The following is a 17,611-nucleotide window of genomic DNA, read 5'->3' as shown; positions in this document are numbered from 1 at the left end:
TTCAAGGAGCGGTTCTCAATACCAATTAAATTGGCGGCTTTTACTTAACAGTATTACGAGAACAACAGTGAAATATGACGCGATAGGATGCTGTTGTACTACATTGTGCGGCAAAAAAAAAGTTGTCGCAATGAAATGCTGGTCTTCTGCTAGACGGTGATATTTTTATTAAGTCTCTGGAAATGATAACATCAAGGATAATATTTAAGCTAAAGTCGATCGGGATATTGTATCGATATTTTGGAAGATTAGATGAGTGAAATATCTTACCTCGGCGTCGTATGATGGCGGAATGCGCGAGTTTCTGTGACAACAGTTCACAAATATTGTTTATTGAACTGTGTTCATATTGGAATTTGTGTACATAGAGAAGTTCGCGCGGAAGTGGGCAAGTTGTTGATACCGTTTCACAACATTTAAAAGATCTTTGGATGTAGTTACTGTAGAAAGAGTATTTTCTGCAAACTAACGAGCAGCACCAAACCTAGGTATGTGTAGTATATCTTTTAAGTACACTTGCGCGTTCGTCAGTATAAACATTTTGTTGAAGTGTGTTTGTTTTTGAGTTAAATAGGACCTTCGTCTAATAAATACACCTTTGTGTTTATTGGTGGCAACCGTAATATTAAATTGTCACAAACCTCATGAACATAATGAAGTATACCTTTTGGTTGTTTGTTTTTACCATTACGCAAGTTATTTTGAACAGGAACTGATAAGTGTCGCGTAACATTTATATATGTGCTGTAGCAGTAGACATTCAAATTAATGGCATGATCTTCATCTGGTTGCGAAAAAATGTATCATGAAGTAGTTGTTCTAATCTTAGCAATCCAGGCGCAGACCTACATTTATAACTCGATGTAAAAACTATGTGCTGTAGTATCCATTATTCCAGCTGCCTGAGATAACTTAATGCCGAAACGTTATCTGTGTGTGGGCGTAATGGAAAGAATATTATGAGGTTGTATTCGTCAGATTGATGTTACAGATGTGTACTCATCAGGAATTAGTGCATTTTTGTCGAAATTAAAGGTTGGCGATAATCGATTTAGTTATTCAAATGTGAAATAGATAACGTACATAGGCTAATGAAAAATGATTTTCAGTTGATTTCTGGTTGAAACGTCTTTGTTGTGATGGTAGTAAAACAGCTGAGCGCAGTGGCACAGATGTTATCGCACTGTACTGTTATTAGAAATAAGTTAGTTTGAAAAGGCGAGCGACCGAATTCTTTCTCACTCTTAAGTAGCTATAACTTACTCTCCATCTCTAGTAACTGTAGGTCTATCGTTGATAGGACATTGATCCTTTCTCTCTTACTCAATAGTAAGATCGTGTCAGTTGAACACACTGATTGGGACTAGTTTTTCAGTTGTATGCTTAGCCATGTCATAGTGAGTGTGACATAATTTCTGGTTTGTAAAAAAGTAGTCCTACAGTTCATTATTTTTGTGAGCACTCATCCCAATTTTCTCAGGAGACTCATGTTTAAGAATTCGATATGTAGTGTTAGGTACACTGAACTGTGTAAGGGTCATGCTGCTTCAATTTGTCAATGTTAGAAAACATTCGAACCCTTCCATGTCAGATTATATTCACATTTGTGGTGTTTAGCAGTCTGTAAATTTTGTAGGTACTGTCAAACTCGTGTTGCTTAGTATACATTACTTTGCCTTCAGGAGCCCATGAAGTCAAGGCAATCAAAATTTTGCTGTGGAGCTGTATGATGGAGTACACCCAGTATAAGGTGTGGGGGAGGGAAGTGATAGTTCATATTAATTTCACATTGAATGCTAAAAAGGTGTAAGATATCATGATAGTACACTTGCTATGAATAGACACCTGTTACATGTCCCAGTTATCTCCAGACTGACACTGAATTGATTGCGCCTCCCTGTCTCAGAATTGGGGGGAATGTCACTTTGGTGTATCAAGATGTTTTTTGGTCCATTTTATGTATGTATTTAAAACTCTGAAATGACATGATTTGCTGGTGGTAAGCACTTTCATTGTCCTTATTGCTTTTCTTCCCCCCCCCCCCCCCCCAATATTCAACTAAGTAAACTCGTGGAAACTGTATAAGGTGTTTGTTCATTGGTATAGCCCCATATTTCAAAGATAATATTGCTTTGGGCTTATGTTCTTATGCCTCTACAGCTAGCCCACACAGTTGATCCTCCCTCTCATTTGTCATCCTGCATTTGTCTATAAATCATATTTCTGCTTGTTTGGTTACAGAGCTGCAATAAGTCAGCTTTATCGTGTCCTTTAATGAAAACACAACAGATGGGACATGGCATACAATACCACTTGTCAGTTTTGGGCAATGACGTCATATGTCACCTCAAAACGCACACTCACTCACACATGATTGGAAAATAGCAACCAATAACTTAATTGTAAACTATTTCATAACACATATAATCACAAAATATAGAGTCGTGCAAACTCTTAATAATAAACATCAAAACTTAAGGACAATTGTGGGAAAATAGAGATTTTGAGTGGGGGAAACTAATATCTAATATAGAAACCACAAAATCTTATTAAAAGTGAGCTATACAATGTGCGGCAACAGAAACAAGAAATAGTGAAAAGTGGCAAAAACTAACAAGAGTATCAACAACCTAAATGGGATTAAATAGCTCACTTTGAATGACCAGTACCAATAAAGAAATTGAAATGCACACCTAATGAAAAGTGACAAAATACAGTACTGATGATATAAGTTGAGCCCACCCAGGAAGAAAGAGTCATGAAAACTAACAAATCATGGTATCATGAACCCAAGTTGAACCGTATAGTTCAACTTGAAAGACCAATACTGATAAAGAAATCCTAAAAGAAATTGCTCTACACATCTAGCAAAAAGTCACAAAAACTAATGACATGCAGTATCAACAAGTTGAGTTAAACTATATAGCTCAAGTTGAAAGACCAATACACATAAATAAAAACCACATGCCCACATAGCAGAAACTAATGAAACATGGTAGCAATGTCATTGACCGACACTGTCCATGTTGCCACAAAACCGAAACTTGCTCATATAACTGTTATCGAAAACCTGGCCTCACCAATGCAGATGAAATAAACTCCGTGATCCCTGCCACTGACAATCTACGTAGTTACCAACAACTAGCAATACAACTGAAAATTACATAATACCTAGTTCTATGTACAGGGTGCAGCAGTGAAACCTCCGTTTATTATTGGTGCGCAGAAGCGTTGGGAGTAGTGGGGGTGAGTAACCGAGGTCACCACTGCATTCCCCAATACCAAGCATTTCAGTAGCCACAAAGCAATGGACTAAGCAACAATGGTCATTTTCAGTGAGTTTTCTACCAAATTGGTAGCTATGTAGCCGCTCTGCGTCTTTTCTGGTCACATTTTCAAATTAATCGTAATAGGCTGTTGCCTTCGGTTAACTCAATATAAACTTGGGTCAAAACCTTTGAAAATGTTGGTTAAACAAAAAGGAAAAGAGGTGACAGAGTGAAGATAGTGCGTACTCACAAGAATGTGGAACATGCAAGAATTGCTGTGGGAAGAAACCCCACAAGAAGCTTATTCCGAACCTCTGGATCAGTGACGAGGCACATTTTCACCCCAATGAATATGTGAACAAACAGAACTTTAGATATTGGAGTGATCTGAACCCTCACCAACTCCATTGGAAACCCCTGCACTCAACCAAGCTAACAGTTTGGTGTGCAATGTCCTCATCGGGAATAATAGACCCTTATTTTTTTGAGAACGAAAGAGGGAAACCTGTTACCATGAATGCTGAGTGCTATTCAACAATGTTAAGGACATTCTTCATACCTCAGCTTCATCACAGTGCAGTGAATAATGAAACATTATTTCAACAAGATGGAACAAAGATTTACGCAGCCCATGTGACCATTAATGTTCTTAATGAAGTTTTTGCTAACCTGATGATTTCCAAGAGTAGAGCGATTACTTGCCTCCACCCCCCCCTCCCCCATTCCTTTCACCTGACCTTACAGCTTGTGATTTTTTCTTAAGCGGTCATTCCATGTCAATTTAATCAATTTGAGAAATCGTTCCAGCTGATAGTCTCAGATTTGGCTGAAATTTAGCACACCAATGCTACCAAGTGTGAAACACTCGTGTACAAAATTTCAAGTTCCCGTGCCAATTAGTTCGAGATTTGGCTGAAATTTAGCACACCAATGCTACCAAGTGTGGAACACTCATGTACAAAATTTTAAGTTCCCCTGCCAATTAGTTCGAGAGTTATGGCTTGTGAAAAAAGGTGGCGTGACCCAGAAATTGCAACCCGCATCTGGCAATCATCTTCAGACCTAACTTCAGGTCTTCATAACTTTGGAACTATTCCGCACAGTCCAGTGACATTTTTACAACCCAGTAACATCCACTTGGAGAACACACTGTGAATCAAAACACCAATAACATATTTCAGAGGGAAAATTAAAAAATTCCTAAATGTGATTAAAAAAATGTAATATGTTAAAAGGTACATAATGCAGGTGCCCTCTATGCCAAATATAATTCACGCAAAAAGGGTATAAATTTTTTTGTGGTAAACTTAATATGGCCTAAACACACACAGAACTCATCTTGCCCATATCAGTCACACAGGCAGAGTTACATGCACACATAAATAAAAAAGTTTGAAAAATTACCTGAAATACATGGATTTTCTAAGTGTGGTAGCACAAAAGGGACAAGTGATATCCAAGCCAAATTTCAAACACTGCATAAGTAGACCATAATATAATATGTGGCAAAATTTCAACTTGTTATAGCAAGGCATTTGCATACAATAAAAGTTGACTGAGATGTATTTGTTTACGTTTCTTTTAATACGATTTAGCAAGTAATAGTGATGATGCAGACAGCTTGTTTCAGATAAAGCTGTAGCAATTGTTGGGAACCATTCGGCAACAGAAAGTTAAACAATGGTAGTTTTCAGGGACAGAATGAGTCACTGTTAGGCAGGAACAACAAAGGAAACAAGCAACAATTACAGGTTACTCATGTTTTTAAGATTCTGGTTCAGACTGATCAGTACTGTTGTGGAAAGTCAGTATGGAGGCAGAAGAGTGTACAAGTGGTGCTTTTGTTCAAGCAAGTTGCATTATTGGTAGAGCACAAGCACCTGAATGTCATAAAACAACATATGGAACAAAATGTGGCTTTCGCTTTGTACTGTATGATCTGGATGAATCGGACCAAGATTTGTTGCTATGGAGATCCAGGATACATCCTGTGGGCGCAAGAAGTACAGTTCCAGTAAACTTAAGTGTTTGTTATCATCATATGAAAGTGTTTCTGGATAAGTATTCTTTCCTACAAAGAAGTTGTTTTGATCCATTTCGGATTCATAAGAAGACAGTGAAGTGTAGCCTCAGAGAAATTGATATAAAATCAGTATTGAAAGTGAATCAGTGCATGGGACTTAACATGAAACCAGGACAAAAGTTATGTTCCAGGTATGTTACACTGCTAAAAAGTTGAGAATATTCTGATAATTTACATGAGAGTGACAAAGAGTATTAGCCACCTACAACGACAGCGGATGAGCAATTAAATACTTCAGTGACTGTTCTTGGTTTGTCTCCCACGAAGACGCACAAAGTTGGGAAAAGAGGCAGGCCCAGCTATGGTAGAAGAAAACTACAAGAAGCTCTAATGGAATTAAAACACAAAATAGCTGAAACACTAACGCTAGAAGAGGAGGAACTATCTGCTCCAAAGGAACAGAAATCATACCAGAAATGCTCTGATTTTGACAAAATTGTACATGATTTGAAAGAAAAATGTGCCATATTCACACGACAGAAAAAAGTAGCTATTCTTACCCATGCACCTTCCGGCTGGTCTATTGACTACACTGCATTGGAATTCAATGTTTCTACATATATGGCAAAGCAAGCTGGAAAATAAAAGCAACCCAAGGAGTGCTTCCACAACTTCAGCAGGCTCAGGAATAAGCAATTGAGTTCAGAAATAAAGGTGCTAGTGCTGGAGTTTTATGAAAATAATGACTGCCGCCGAATAATGCCTGAAAAAAAAAAGACTGTGTAATGGTGAAAATGCGAAATGTTTGTGTACAGATGCAAAAAAAGACTGTTGCTATACAACATATCAGAACTGTATGTAGAATTCAAGGAAAAGTATCCAAATACCAAAGTAGGTTTATCATCTTTTTTCAATCTTCGGCCAAAATGGATTGTTCCTGTAAGTGCAAGGGGCACACACAATGTTTGTATATGTGAGATCCATCAAAATGGTAAGCTGATGTTTGCTGCTATAAAGGATTTTGGTCTGGATTACAAAGGTGCAATGAAGCTGCTAGTGTGTGACGTCAGTTCCTACCAGTGCATGATAAACAGGTGTGAAAAGTGTTCTGGTAAGGCAAATCTTCCAGAACACATGAATAACAAACTGTATGGTGAACTCCTTATGGATGACGATAAGCTTGTTTCTTATAAGTAATGGACACACATGGATTGCACAAGTCTTGAAACAAAGCAAAGTACAGTGGAAGATTTTGTTGAAATGCGTTGTCAAAAACGGACAAACTGACCACACACACCTTCACAGCAACAGCACAATCAGATTATCTCCAGTTTTGTAAGGATAATTTGAAACAAGATGAAATTATAGTAACACTAGACTTTTCTGAAAATTATGCATTTATAGTTAAAGATGCCATCCAAGGATATCATTGGGAAAACATTCAAGCAACTCTCCAGCCATTTGCGATTTATTATAGAGGTGAATCAGGTGATGTGCCTGTCATGAACCTGTGCGTTTTTAGTGACTATTTAATTCATGATTCCATTGCAGTTCATGCCCACTTTCGCACTGTCATGGCATATGTGAAAAACCAGCTGCCTCACATACATTTTGCGAAATACTTCAGTGATGGGACAGCTAGTCAGTACAAAAACTGCAAAAATCTCATAAATTTATGCATGCATTACCACGATTTTCAGAGTCACGCAGAATGGAATTTTTTCGCAACAAGTCATGATAAAATTGTTTGTCATGGTATTGGTGCTACCATTAAGTGCATGACATCGCGTGCTAGTCTGCAGCACCCTACAGAAGGTCACATTCTAACACCTCTTCAATTATTTACCCGTGAACAGAAAAATATCTTTTGCATGCAATCTTCTATGTTTCGAAAGATGAGGTGAAATCAGTCAAAGAGTTGCTAAAAAGCAGACTAGAACATGTTAAAACTGTTGCAGGCACAAGGAGCCATCATCACTTCTCTCCAGCTGACTCTGACAATGTGCAGATGAGCAGACTGTCCGGTTGCAACTATAGGTTCATGCACAATATGTGTCTTCACAATGTGTCTGACTCATGATTCAGAAACCAAAGCAGCAACATACAACCAGGTTGCTATGTTATTACTGTTTATCATGACAAATGGTACTTAGGATGTATTGCAGAGTGCTGTGAAGCAGTAGTAGGTGATGTATTTGTGAACTTCATGGCACCAGCAGGGCTAGCAAGATCATTTAATTGGCCATGTTTGGCAGACAGGTGTTGGATTCCTTTTGAACATATTCTTATGACAGTTCCTGTTCCTACCACAGTGTCAGGAAGACTGTACAATTTGCAACTCAATGTACAGAGTACAGTGGCTAAAGTGTGGGAGAACTCCTGTTCGAAGCACAATCGACTGGTTTTTAGCAATTAAGGTGCAGTAAAATTAATGATAGGTTGTGTTAATCTGTCTATATGTTGTTGCTTAGTGATTAAACAGTTGTGGGAGAGGATAAGAAGAGGCAGAACAGTTTACGGTATGTTTTTACAAAATTATGTTATGGAACAATGGCCACATCACCAAATACATCTGTCAACTTCCATTGTAGACAAATGTCTTGCAATAACATGCTGAAATTTTGAGATATATATCATTATGGTCTACTTATGCAGTGTGTGAAATTTGGCTTGGATATCACTTGTCCCTTTTGCGCTACCACACTTGGAAAATCCATGTTTTTCAGGTAATTTTTCAAATTTTTGTCTTTTCGTGTGCATGTAACTCAGTTTTTGTGACTTATATGGCATGATGAGTTCTGTGTGTGTTTAGGCCACATTAAGCTTACCACAAAACAAATTATACTCTTTTTGAGTGAATTATATTTGACATAGAGGGCAGCTAAAATTATGTACCTTTTAACGTATTACATTTTTAATCACATTTTGGAATTTTTTTTCATCAGAAATATGTTGTTGGTGTTTTGATTCATGGAGTGTGTTCTCTAAATGGATGTTACTGGTTTGTAAAAATTTCACTGTTCTGTGCGGAATAGTTCCAAAGTTATTAAGACCTGAAGTTGGGTCTGAAGATTGCCAGATGTGGGCTGCAATTTCTGGGCCACACCGCCTTCTTTCACAAGTCATAATTCTGGAACTAATTGACAGGGGAAACTAATACTTTGTACACGAGTGTTCCACACATGGTACAATTAGTGTACTGAATTTCAGTCAAATCTGAGACTATGAGCTGGAGCCCCTGGTTGAACTGGCATGGAATGACCCTATGGGGTTACCTTGAGAGCAAAGTGCGCAAAGAAAGGTCTCTTAGCATTGGTGATCTCAAAGCAAGAATCCGGCTGCAAATCGAGAGAATTCCTTATGGTATGCTCCATCACGTGATGGACAGCTTCGTAAATCGCCTGTGAGAATGCCATGATCGAGAATGACAACACTTTGCTGATCTTATTTTCAAACAATGAAAAAAAGTGAAAATGTTTCTTAAATGCTTTTCAACGTAGAATAAGAGTGTATGAATAAAATTTTGATATCTACAACCGTGTTTATTTTATACTCATTTAAAAAATGCAGGTTTGACTGCCGCACCTCGTCTAAGGGGTATAGTCATGTAGGGCACACATATTCATATACCATACATACTACAGCAAAAATAAAAACATGCTTACCAGCCAAAGTTAGCCAACGCATAAATCTAATGATCTCATGATAACAAAAACGATATTTCATCATCACAAACTCCTAAACAGAAAGCCTAGACTACTCAAACCAGGAACCCCTCCCAATTGAATGCTATATGTTGCACCCCTAACAATGCCGTATATACTGGTTGTAGATGCAACACCTTTAATATATATTAACCAAATAATTGTAGGAATTTAATCCTGCTCTGAATGTCATTCCCCATTGTGACATGCAGGGACCTACTTGCGAATGTTGCTGTCACGTCCAGAACTAACAAAAAATAAAATGTAAACCTAAAGCTCTGACCACGAACAATACAGTGCACTAACAATTCCAAATGCAAATATCAGTATATTACCCACAACTGTAAATATCAAGATATTCACTAATTAACTGCCATAAGCTCTTCCAACATTATCATCGCAGCAAGCACTCAGGAAGTTCAATATTACTAAGAATTCCTGGAAAAAAATTCAGAAACATAAACAACACAAAACTATAGAACAAGTACACCACCATGTACTTCCAGTGCCCCCTCCACAAAAACAATAGATTTAAAAATACACCTCACCACCATGACGTATCTCAACAGTTACATTGTGGGTCAAAGCAGGATAGCGGTACTGGCTATGTCGTCAGTCAAAGCAGGATAGTGGTATTGGACATGTCATGGGTCAAGCCAGGATAGTGGTACTGGACATTTGAGTTGGTCTAATGCTAGTATCATCTATGGACAACATTGACTCTGCTTAAGGCAGGTGGTTTGGTAAACCATTTATAAATATTCAGGCTAATGGAGAGCCTAACAGAGATCCATGAGGTAATTTGTTACTAACTTTCCCGTGACCTGAAAATAAATTTTCATGACAAATCACCTGTCAACATACCAGAAAATATGATGTGAAATAGTTGTAGGGAACATCATGGATACAACATTTGTAAATTTGCTAAGCAGCAACTCGTGGTTTATCAAATCAATGACCTGAAGGGTAGGAACAGCCCACATTTTAAATAATTTTGATTTATAGCATTTTTAACCCATTTTGAGCATTGACTAGCATTTTATTCATATTTTAAAAAGTTAAGTAACCTTTCATGAACATTTCTTCTAAAGTCACTAGAGAAAACTATAACATTACAAATACTAAACTAATTATAAATACACAGACCGCTCACAGAAAAGCAGAAGCATTGAGTTGTTGGTAGGCACACACAAAAGAAAGAAAACTTGCTAGCATTGGTATACTTTGAAGGTTTTGACAGAATTGCTTGCTGAAAGGAAGCTTGCTTGAAGGAAGCGAAACATTTAGTAATGCCAATAGACAGACATAGAACATGCCACTATCCCATCTGTTGGAACTATTAATTCATTACTTGACAAGGCGAGAGCAATAGGGTGAAAGAATGTTTTGAAGGAAGGGTAGACCACTTGGACCCCAGGATGAGACAGACCACTTGTTTTTAGAGCCTTGATTTGAGGAGCTCCTAAAGGCTAAGTACAGCATGTTGACTATTGAGAATTTGTGAAATTAACTATAACATAAACAGATATCGGCATACATATTTTGAATGGACAGTAAGGTAGTAAGATACTTGACATCAAATGATCCCTAAGAAAGATACAGATACTTTTCAGTGAAAATTCAATATAGGGTTTTAAGAAATAAAAGCTGTTAAGAATAGTATTAGAATAAAGTATCAAATGCTACCTACATTAAATTACTTACATTTTACAAAGATGTGTACACGTTAGACTCTAGATCTAGATATAAAATTGAATGTGTTTGAAATTTCATTATAGGATAACTACATCCTACATATTAGTAAAATAGTGCTAAAAACAGACTATTTTTTCATGCTAAGAAAATTGAGTTTTGCTGATTTTTTTTCCCCACCCTCTGTTTTTGAGTGTGTTTGTGTGTGTCTTTGTCTTGTTGAAAAAGAGATTGTGAGTGAGCGAGTCAGTAAGAGAAGAATTAAGGAAGATATGAAGAGCACTGTTGATTTAACACAGCTTTTCTCATAGTTTTTGTGTCCTTGGTCAAGTGATATACGTCCATTCAACATTAATCCCACTTCATAGTTTTATGAGAAATATTTGAAAAATATATTTAATGACTGTTTTTCGTTTCCTGTAACAATGAAGGATGGAGGTAGATGTCAAAGAGACATCTGCAGCTGGAGATACCAGTGATGGAGCAGTTAATGCACATGAAGAGAGGGGAGACGAGAGTGATGTAAAAGATACTGTGATGAATATCACAACTGAGAATACTGCAGGTGATGATAAAGCTATTCTTATTTTTGCATAGACATACTGAATTGGAATGTATTGGGCAACTAATACTAAACCAGCGCAAACTGACACAAGAAAAGACACAAGACTGTCAATTTCTTGATTAAGTCATATGATGTGTGGTGGATAAAAAAGATTACCTTCTTCTCTCACAGTACTTTTTTGTACATGATAGATGTATACTGAACTCAGTATACAATAAATGCAGAAATGTGCCAGTAACTTTTGAAAAATCAATATTCTACTGTAATTCTCTCCCCAGTTAAAAACCCATTGGTTAAACTAAGTTGTACAGTTCTGTCAAGCAAAAATAGAAGACAGTTCCTGAATCTTTAAACAACTGTAGTGTAAGACAGTTACTCCTAACTTAATTTTGCAATTTTAGATCTGTTATGTTTGTTGTTTTTATGCTATAACTAACACCTGTGTTTTGTATCCTAATTAATTTTCACTTTGCATTTTGTAAAATACCTGTGAAACAATACTGTTCAGATAATTCATTTTATCTGGTTACCATTCATTTAGCTTAATGTCAGCCATTCCATTTGTCTTGTGTAATTCATTATCTGTGCCAGTTCAGGTGCATATTTTTCGCACTTACCGGTCAAGTGGAAACACACTGTTTATGAGAGTTGTTGAAGGGTTGATTACCAGTCCATAGTGGAGGAAGTAGCGTGCACTGAATAAATACAAGGTTCATGGATGTGTTTGGAATTGATAGGTCTAAGTTGTATTGCTTGGCAAAGTAAATGGAAGATTTGATTAAGGTGGAAACTCCTTCATGTGTACAGAAGCCAGCAGAAGAGAGGTACATACAGTGTACACTTAAGAATCCTTACAAGTAGGTCACACTCAGATATTACACATCTATATACTAACACCTTGGGATAGCACAATCTTTAATAACATTGACATACATATTTTATTTGGCAATGCTTCTTGCTTGCTATCACTGTAGCTCCATTTATTCACAGTATAATGTGCATGAATCCTTGTTTTATCTGAGTGAACCTTTCACCTCCTTAATTCTGTTGCTTCATCTTTCCATAAAAATCTGTGCTTTTCTCTGAAACTAGATAGTCCATGTCATATGATGATTCATTTATTCGGACACCTTTTTGAAACCAGATCCCATGGCCAGAGTAATTTGTCTCATAGTATCTTTTCAAACTTTAAGGTAATATTCTGTGTGCCAAAAGTTGTGAAGGTTTTGCAAAGATAGTTTATCTTGGTAACATTCACAATATCGTAGATATTTTTGGCTAATAACAGAGTTAATTCATACCCTTAATCAGCTATTTATTGTGTACACTTTAGCCTCATGCCATAGTTTTCACATACTCAGCTTACTGAACTGTAGTATTTTTACTGCATATTGTGTCACAATTTATGTCAACAATGTTACTCCCTCTTCTTCCTCGCCATCAGTAAATTTAATTATATCAACAGCAACTCATTGTGCCTGCTATAAGGTATCAGTGAAGGGGACTAAGAAAAAGTTACTGATTTAAAGATTGGAACCAAAAAGCTTGGAAGATGATAATTAAATCTAAACTTTTCGTTTCACTGGAACAGTTATTAGTGATGACAAATGTTAATAACCACATCTGCTTCTCCCCTTCTCATTTACTTAGTAATCTGTTTACTTTTCTCCATTCAAACAATTAAACATTGCTCCACCCAACAGAACCTAAAAGTTCCAAGGACATGGTTATCTTAGTACTGCTACCTTGTATTCCCCTACTACATCTTTTCCCAAATTTATCCAAAATCTTGGAAAGCAAAGGGAGGAAAAAATCGGGAAAATAAAAATCGCATAAGATAGTGTGCAACACAAAGTTAATGACTTATCCACACTTAAGCACCACTATTACAATATCATATTCAGATTTATCAGATAACACCATAGTAATTACAAAGTGCATCAGACAGATGCCATTTGAGGTCTCTTCATCAATAAATTGTAACAGTTAATGAAAATAGGGTTCATTAGTAAGTAAAGAAATGTAATTAATATTAAGATAATAAACAAAATGTATGAATATCTTTCTCACAGTACTGAAGGTACGAGGCTATTATATATTCAGGAATGGAAACTATTGAATCTAAATGATTATTAACTTTTGTCTAAATACTCTTCCCTTTATAGTTTCATATCTTTCTCGTTTGGTTATATTCTCATTTGTACAAATCCTGTATCAACACCATTATTTCTAATGGTCTGCTAAAAATCAACAAAACTTTACACCTCATTGTCACACATACAGAGTCCCTTTCCTTATTTGTGTGATGATATGTCTTATTGCCCAGTGGGGCAGGACAACTGCACATAGGTGCCCATGTTAAGATTGGTGTTTGTTGACTAGTATAGCCAGGTGGTTCAGTGTGAGCAGAACAGGGTCCATACATGGATGTAGGTCAACAACTTCTTCCTGCACGTACACAAGTTGCATATAGTGGTGCTGCTCCACCACAAGGGTGGGAAGTGAGCAGATTTGGACCTGGTGCAGTCACTGTCAGAAAACTGGCAGCCCTGCTCCACACCTGTGCAGACTGTTGTTTCTGCCACATTAATTTCCTCATGCACACTTCTTTTCCTATTATTGCTCCATTCTTAACCCCAAAAACATTGCAATCTCACTTTGTAGTTTAATAAACTCACTCAAACCTGTAAAGTTTTTTTCAGTCATCTCTGTGTTCTTGCTGTGACTGATGTATCACAAGGATTGTGGTTTGTCCTTTTCTTCTTTCTTAAACATTTGGTGTTCCTGAGATGGTTGTGGATCTTCTGTTTTGTCCTGCTTTCCTCGTCTTGTTCTTGATTTTCTTTTCTTTCATCGCCTTACATTCTGTATGACTGTATACTCTATGGAAAATGCAGGATGGAATAATGACAGTTTTGTGAAAAGGCTCTGCCTTTGATGGGGTAGGTGATGTTAGTGACCAGACTGGAGTAGGTGGTGGTAGAAGGATGTATGGGACAGGTCATGCATCTCGGTCTTCTACAGGGGTATGAGCCATGAGGAAAGGATTGGAAGCAGGGGTTGTGTAAGGATGGATGAGTATATTGTGTAGGTTCGGTGGATGGCGGAATACCACTGTAGGAGGGGTAGGAAGGAGGCCACTGTCCTTCCCACTCGTCCATCCTTACACAACCCCTGCTTCCAATCCCTTACTTCATGGCTCATACCCCTGTAATGGTCCTAGATGCAAGACCTGTCCCATACATCCTCCTACTACCACCTACTGCAGTCCGGTCACTAACATCACCTATCCCATCAAAGGCAGGGCTACCTGTGAAACCAGTCACATGATTTACAAGCTAAGCTGCAACCACTATGCTTCTATGTAGGCATGACAACCAACAAGCTGACTGTCCACATGAATGGCCACGAATAAACTGTGGCCAAGAAACAAGTGGACCACCCTATTGCTGAACAAGCTGCCAAATATGATATCCCTCATTTCAGTGACTGCTTCACAGCCTGTGCCACATGGATTCTTCCCACCAACACCACCTTTTCTGAATTGCGCAGATGAGAACTTTCCCCTGCAATACACCCTATATTCTCGTAACTCTCCAGGCCTCAACCTTCCTTTGTCACTGTCCTCACACATCCAGCCCCCTCCCTGTGCCCATTCCACCACTACACAGCTGTCATTTCACTGCCACACCCAGGTCTTTTAATTTCTTTTTATTTCTCTCCTTTCTCCAACTTCCTCCCCCCCTCCCCACCTTCTTTTCTGCCGTCCATCTAAACTGCAGCACTTCACTGTCCACCACCCCCATCACAGTATCCCTCCCCGCCCTAGCCTCCTCCTTACCCCCACCCAGTTTCCACTCCCATCATGCACTGGTGCTGCTGCTCGCAGTGTGGTTTCAGTTGCCTGAGACTGCAGACCTATGTGCGTGAGTGTGTGCGTGTACGCTTGGGTATGTGTCTATCGTTGACAAAGGCCTTAATGGCCGAAAGCTATAATTGTGTTCTGCCTGTTGCAACTCAACAACTCCGCTATATGGTGAGTAGCAACTTTCCTTTCAATATTGTGACATTCCATCCTGGATTTTCCATTGTTTGATTTATCTTGTGTCTTTAGCATTTTGGGATACTTATGACTGTGTCTTATTTGAATGTGTTTTTCTTCTGGTCAGTATTCTCATAGGAATGCCACCTAAAAATCTTATTAGCTTTCCGCTGTCATTCCTAAGCCCGTGCTCCAAATGACTGCATCTCCCATTACCCTCTTTGATACGGAACTGATCTTCTCACCTACTGTCCAGTCAGCAGGCCAGTTTCCTTTGAAGTTTGTCAAAAACATGACAGGGTGGATCGAGCCTTCCAAAACAGATTTGCCGATGCCACTTAACGGAGAGCTGTGATGCCCTGTGAGTGCAATTCCATTGTGTAAGCCATGTGATTCTGTTTGTAATTCCTTTTTGATGCATTCCTGTGATCTTATTATTGTCCTTGGTGATTTCAGTCCTCACTGTTTGCATTTGGTTATAGAGCCCACCGCATTTCTCGCATGTTCTTCTACAGTCTTCTCGATTTTAGCAACATCACTATGCACTGTCTTCATGTCACATCTTACTTTCACATTTTCTGTCTGACATAAACCTGTGGTCGCGCAGGTTTCCTTTTCGTAGCTATGACTCTTTTGGATTGATTTTGTAATCCTGGTTCTGATTCAGAAATTCTTTCCTGTTTGTCTGTTGCCAATTCCGCACATTTGGCTACAAGATGTTCTAGCTAATGAAATATTGACAAAATTTTTTGTTATGTTCGTCCTTTTCCTTGTTCTTCCTTCTACTTCTTGTTCTTCCTTCGTAAACTCATTAATGCAACAACACACCCAGGGATGGAACGCACTGCCGCCTTGGTGTCTTTGGAGGCCCAAAGTGATTTTAAGCTTGACGCAGTACCCGAAAAATTGTACTCCAGGTATGGTTTTTACAACTTTGTTTTCATCTATTTTAAGTATGTACCATAGTTTTATGTTATTTATACAGATGGATCCCAGCAGGGGAATGCTCTCGGTTGTTCTGTGGTTTTCCCTGATAGGGTTTTTAAAGTGCGTCTTCCAGAACAGTTTACAAATTGAGAGTTATATGGCATTCTAATGGCACTAGAGAGGGTTCACAGATATCACCGTACAAGTTTTCTTGTCTGTTCCAACTATCTTAGTGGACTGCAAGCGCTTCACCAAATTTATCTGGTAGACCCGCTGATTCAGCTCATCCATGACTGCTTACAGCGGCTCCATCGCCGTGGCAAGGTGGTGATCTTTTGCTGGGTACCTGGCCATGTTGGGATACAGGGCTGATAAAGCTGTCAAGGAAGCATGTTGGGATGGTGCTGTCCATCAATGTCCCATCCCGTTGCACGCCATTATCTCATTTTCTGACATGTGCATCATGCGTCAGTGGGAGATTGACTGGTTGCAGGTGTTGGACGACAAACTGCGGTCACTCAAACCGACCACAAAAGCTTGGCAGACTTCGTGTCATGCTCACTGCTGGAAGGAGGTTTTGCTTACCCGACTGTGTATTGGGCATAGCTCTTTCACACATAGCTTTCTCCTCCGATGGGGGGAGGGGGGGGGGAGAGGATCCATCTTTCTGTGAAGTTTGTGGCGTGTCGCTCTCAGTTCAGCATATTGTGGTTACGTGTGACCTGTATACTGATCATAGGGCAGTCCTTGGTCTCACTGGAGATCTGCCCACGGTCCTCACAGATACTGATACCAATGTTACCAGGGTGGTGAAATTTTGTGAACTATCAGGCCTCATCCCTAAACTGGTGGGGAAGGACGGCAGACTTTAGTACGTTATAAACTGCTCTGCATGTGGGGACAGCCTTCGTCCCCACCCATGAGATTTCATGTTGATTTTTTGTCAGGGCACTGACGATCGTGATGTCGAGTGCCCCCTCAACCCAACTCATCGTCATCATCATCACTAATGCAACAGTTTGATTTTGTAGTCCCAGTTCCCTACTAGTCATTGGTTCTTTTTGTCTTTAGTACTGTATGTAAGATTTTCCCCCACTCTGGTTTCACTTCCATCCAAAAATCCAGTATCTTTAGCTTTGTCTCCTTGTTCCCATTATGTCATCCTGGTCCTTATTTATCCTGAGAAGTACCTGTGCTCTTTTGGCCATAAAGAGAATTCACAATGATACATGCATAACAACCACCGTTTGACTTTACTAAATAGGTGAATGGTTACAACAGAGGTGACTTTAAACCTTCAAAGGCTATTTCACACCCAAAAAACTTCTGCTGCAGCAACACTAAAGATTGTTATGATCATTTGGCACCTGCTCTAAGGTATCGGTGCGT

At 38.7% G+C, this 17,611-nt stretch overlaps 1 protein-coding gene across 3 annotated transcripts in view; it reads left to right on the top strand.

Moving 5' to 3' along the window:
• The first annotated feature begins 265 nt into the window (after positions 1-265).
• LOC126092607 (host cell factor 1-like) overlaps positions 266-17,611 on the top strand; it is a 107,966-nt gene continuing 90,620 nt past the window's right edge. For 2 of the 3 annotated variants that reach the window (XM_049908308.1, XM_049908307.1), the window contains exons 1-2: positions 266-488; positions 11,120-11,253. In XM_049908308.1, the coding sequence (XP_049764265.1) occupies positions 11,121-11,253 (133 nt within the window). In that variant the 5' untranslated portion in view covers positions 266-488; position 11,120. The remainder of the gene's footprint in view (positions 489-11,119; positions 11,254-17,611) is intronic. The other variant, XM_049908309.1, reaches the window with a different exon arrangement.

The sequence above is a fragment of the Schistocerca cancellata genome, chromosome 7 (genome assembly GCF_023864275.1).
Source record: "Schistocerca cancellata isolate TAMUIC-IGC-003103 chromosome 7, iqSchCanc2.1, whole genome shotgun sequence".
NCBI classification, from domain to species: domain Eukaryota; kingdom Metazoa; phylum Arthropoda; class Insecta; order Orthoptera; family Acrididae; genus Schistocerca; species Schistocerca cancellata.
Note: the sequence above shows the minus strand (reverse complement) of the source record. Positions and strands in the feature narration are given on the sequence as shown.